This window comes from Aptenodytes forsteri, unplaced genomic scaffold, assembly GCF_000699145.1.
Source record: "Aptenodytes forsteri isolate BGI_AS27 unplaced genomic scaffold, ASM69914v1 Scaffold265, whole genome shotgun sequence".
NCBI lineage: Eukaryota > Metazoa > Chordata > Aves > Sphenisciformes > Spheniscidae > Aptenodytes > Aptenodytes forsteri.
The window spans coordinates 2,018,909-2,023,374 of record NW_008796175.1 but is presented as its reverse complement, the minus strand read 5'-3'; the positions used below and the strand labels follow the sequence as shown (position 1 = coordinate 2,023,374).

Below are 4,466 nucleotides of genomic sequence, written 5' to 3'. Positions count from 1 at the left end.
TGGGATGCAGAGCCTGGGGCAGAACCTGGGCTGGGCGTGAGCTGCTGCAGCAGTGATCTCTGCCCACCTAGCTTGGAAGGTGTGTCGTTTTGGTAAACACGGGCGATAAATTTAACTAGTCATCGTGACGCAAGCAAAAACTGTTGGCAGCCAGGGTGGAAATGCATGCTACTCCCTTCTTACAGGAAGGGGTAGTTTTATGTTAATAACTCCTAGAAGCAGCCTTCTGGGCTTCTGCTGGTCGCCCTGCGTGCTCCTAGGCCAGTGGGGAGGCAGTGGCCCGGTGCCAGCCGGGGCAGGATGCTGGGGAGGCTGCTGGGGCACAGCCCCAGGCTGTGGCGGCAGGTGGCTCGGCCAGTCCTGCACCCTGCCAGAGCCATCGGCGACAAAGCAAAGGGTGCTCAGGATGCGGCTTTGCAGACAGCTAATCCAGGTGGGTAGAAAGTCTTTGGTCGCTGTTTCATGCTGCAGCACGGAGGGGAAAGGGTATTTGCAGGAAAGGGCGAGAAAATGATCCTTGTTCTTGTCTGTGGCTGTGTTACTGCAGTGCTGCATCTCCTGGGGTTACAAACGCTCCCAAGACACAGCAAATTGAGAGCTCTGATTAGCACAATGCACAGGGATAAAGTTTTTTGCGTTAAATAGTCCTCCTCCTATGGCAGCAAATACAAACTGATACTTCATGTCAGGGAACCTGTTAATTAAAATAAATAAATGTTCCTCCTTGTATGCAGCTGCCAGGTTTCCAGAGGAGGACCGGTGCATGTCCCCGCATGTGCACGGCTGGTGCAAGTGGCAGACTTGCACCCCTCTGCTCCCCCCAGTGCTCCCTGCCAGATTGCATTCACAATTGTGCGTGCTTGTGGCAGGCAGTGCCCTGGCTTACCTGGCAGGCAGCAGGCATGGACTGCTCCCACATGGGCAAGCTCCCTGGCATGGAGATAGTTTCTCTTTTTAATCTGTACCACCACCTCCTTCGTCATGCCTTTGCAGACTCCTCACCCTAGCGAGGCTGGGCTGCATGGGGCTGCCTGTGCTCCCATGGGATGGCTGTGGGTCTCCAGCATGGGGCTTTGCCCTTGTCTTTCCTGGGATGGAGCCTGTCCTTTTAGTGATCCATCCTACTGCTTGCTGCAGAACTGATTCAGACACTTGCTGATATTTCAGATGTAGCTCTCCTGGTCTCGATGGCACTCTGTAAGAGAAATAGGAGATTAAATTTACCTGGGGGTCTGGGTGCCAAGATTTACACCCGGGATTTTTCAGCCATTCACAAGTCCTGGTGTGCATGAGCAGGCCTGGGGCCAAGGCACTTAATGTAATTTCACCATCTCAGCTCAGGCAGGAAGAGATGCATCCTGTGCCCTGTTCCGTAGCAGCAGTGATCTCCTTTCAGCCAAGCACCAGCAATCCAGCAACAGCCAGGGAGTGCAGGACACCGAGACTGTGGGCATCTTCATGCCTGTCCCTTCCTGCATGCCCTGGTCACCCACAGGGCATTTCTAAACACCAGTGCCACATTTGCAAGCACAGGGCACTGTAACCTAGCATATTGGGTGCACCTACCTGGGTGTGTGAGCAGTCCCAGCTACCTCGTGATGACCACCTGTACAATGCAAAAGCCAGGATTTTAGCTAGCCATTGCTTACCCTATTTTTGCAGGGTCTCCCTGCCACTGCCTTTGTCGTGGCCTGTCGTTGGGCTTGTTTCCATCAAGAGGAGCCAGAGTCCCTTTCTCATTGTGCTTGCGGTGACAGCATGCTAATGGCATCACCGTGGTAGTCTGGTGGGGTGTAATGTATCATCATTAGAGTACAGTAATGTGGTACCCAGCTTGCATGAGAATGTCTGCCAGCCTCCCACCAGGCTGTATTTTAACAGACCTCATCTCTCCATCAGCGCTTTTAGAAGGGATGCTGTCGAGGAGTTATTAGTGCTGCTGGCAGTTTGCTTAACTCACTAGTTGGGCCATTTAAAAGCAAGATGCTAGCAGGGTGAGAGCATGCTGCAGGCTTGGGTGACTTCAGCCCTGCATCCTTCCCCCCCTTAATCAGGAAGGTTAGAAGAGATTTTTATTTTAGAAGGGATGCTGTCGAGGAGTTATTAGTGCTGTTTGCTTTTTGCTTAACTCACTAGTTGGGCCATTTAAAAGCAAGATGGGTGAGAGCAGAGAGCATGCTGCAGGCTTGGGTGACTTCAGCCCTGCATCCTTCCCCCCCTTAATCAGGAAGGTTAGAAGAGATTTTTAATTTAAAACCTACCTAAACAAAAAAAAAAATTAAGCAAAATGAAATAAGCTGCAAATGTAACAAAGCATCTCACACCAGCTGCTGAGTCCTTTTGACATTAGAAAGCACATTTGGCTCTCACAGAACAGAAAAGTGCCATTCTGAACTTTCAATCCTTTTCCCCCTGTAATGACAGCTTTTGTCCTCTTCCCTTCTTCAAGCTTAGCTCATTGTTTTCTTTTATAAAATCTCTTACAGGTTACAAAGTTTTCAAAAATGACAGAAGGCCTACAAATTTTGATAAAAAGGTGTTAGTATGGGCAGGACGCTTTAAAAAGGAGGAGGACATTCCCAAGCACATATCGTAAGTAGACCTGTCTGAACGATGCTTTTGGATGTGAACAAACAGATTGAGACCCTAGTCTGCATTACCCAGAATTGTGCTCACATGGTGAGGGTTAGTGCTCCGTCATGCTGACGGGGCCTGCTGCTACTGGTGTCCAAAAATAGTCTGAATTTTTGGGAACATGAAGTTTTTGTGATGCCCTGTGAAGTAAACTGGATTCACTTGTTTTAGATATCATAAGTTTCAGACTAAGCTGAAGTGTCTTCTGCAAGACAAGTGGCTTTGTAACTCAGAAGTCACCATGGTAGAATATCATCCACTTTGGATTTTTGCATGCTTTGCTAGTTTTTATTGATTAGCAATTAATAATACTGCATAAATTTTAAAAAGAAGCTGGGGCTATACACAGTTTTGGTGACAGACATCTGCAATGAGTTCCTCATGTCTGGGCTATGGTTTCACCTCCTTGTCAAGGTATTTTGTTAAAGGATTGTCACTCAGTTTTGGAGACCTAATGCTTCCTGACCTGTGACATCCTGGGGGCTCCTCCAGCTGGCCTTCCCCTTGCAGGTGTACGTAAATCCATGGCCGGATACAATTTCATGAATGACTCATTGCCATGCTGCAGTCTCTTGCAAGCATGAATTGTCGGATAAATGTTGTGAGTCACTCATGGAAGGTGGTGGAGATTTCCCAGCAATGGCTGTTGCTGTTCAGCTGCTTGGGAAGACAACTCTGGATGGACAGCACAGTTGTCTGCTCCAGCTCAGGCTCAGCCTCCCGCCGCAGGCAGATGCTTGTGGGGCTGGTGCCAGCTGCCTGGTAGAGGGCTACACTGCAGCGGGACAGGGCTGCAAAGCACCACGTGCAGCTGGGATGGGGATGTGGCCACAGACCCAGTCACCGCTTGCTGTGCCTCTTCACTGTGTGAAAACTCTCTGTTGGTCTTAGCCAAAATGTCATGCGTGTGCTTTTATTCCACTGCGGGTGGCATTGCCTGACCCTGGTAGCACAGCCCCAGTGTCTCCTGGTGTTGTGCAGCACCCCATGCCCTGCAACACCCAAAGCTGGGCCCCTTGTAATTCCATTATCATGATGAAAAGACTTTCCTGTTCTTGTCATTTTTCAGGTGTTCACTCTCATATGCAATAAAAGAAGGCAGGAGAGCAGGATTTGTTATTCCTGTTGTTGCTGATGACTGTTGGGAGTAGCAATACCCTACCTGTGTGGGAGGGTGGCTAAATCTTTCCCCCATAGGCTAATTTTTTGAGTCCTCCTCTAAGCACTTGCAGAAGGAGAAGGCTGAACACGTTGTACATTAATAGGCAGTTGCTGGAAGACTTGCGGATTCATTACCCAGCTCCCCATGATCTCATTTCACACATGCTGCTGCAGGATGGAAACTCTGCTCTGTCCTCCACAGGTCTGAGGTCCTCGACGCAGCAAGAAACAGCGTCAGGATAAAGGTTTGCTACATCATGATTGCACTGACCTTGCTGGGCTGTTTGGCCATGGTAATCACAGGCAAAGAAGTGAGTATTGTTTCTGGGTGAAGTGAACTGATCCTCTTAATGTACGATCTATGTATGCTCTCTTTGTAAATAAACACCCGGGTGACAGATATGTTTGAGAATAAGTCCGTATAAGCAATATTTGCACAGGATCTGTGTCACTCCATTCTCCGGAGGAGAGACTGGCATGGGGAAGCACAACTTGCTGGTTAACGTGTTCCTTCTGACCCACTTTGCTATAAACCCATGCAGTGCAATGCTCTGTATTATGGTGTCTCAGCAAGAAGCCGGTCCAAAGGTTGTAGAGTAGCTCAGACAATGTCAATGGTGCCTGGTCCTGCCCTGCATCCGTGGGCCATGAGGCTCCTGCGGTCCTGCCCG

General features: G+C 49.4%; 1 protein-coding gene across 1 annotated transcript in view; it reads left to right on the top strand.

Moving 5' to 3' along the window:
* The first annotated feature begins 300 nt into the window (after positions 1–300).
* The window catches only part of LOC103905860 (protein FAM162B), a 5,136-nt gene continuing 970 nt past the window's right edge, over positions 301–4,466 (top strand). Inside the window, exons 1-3 of the mRNA XM_019474192.1 lie at positions 301–433; positions 2,487–2,592; positions 3,998–4,106. Of these exons, the coding sequence (XP_019329737.1) occupies positions 301–433; positions 2,487–2,592; positions 3,998–4,106 (348 nt within the window). The remainder of the gene's footprint in view (positions 434–2,486; positions 2,593–3,997; positions 4,107–4,466) is intronic.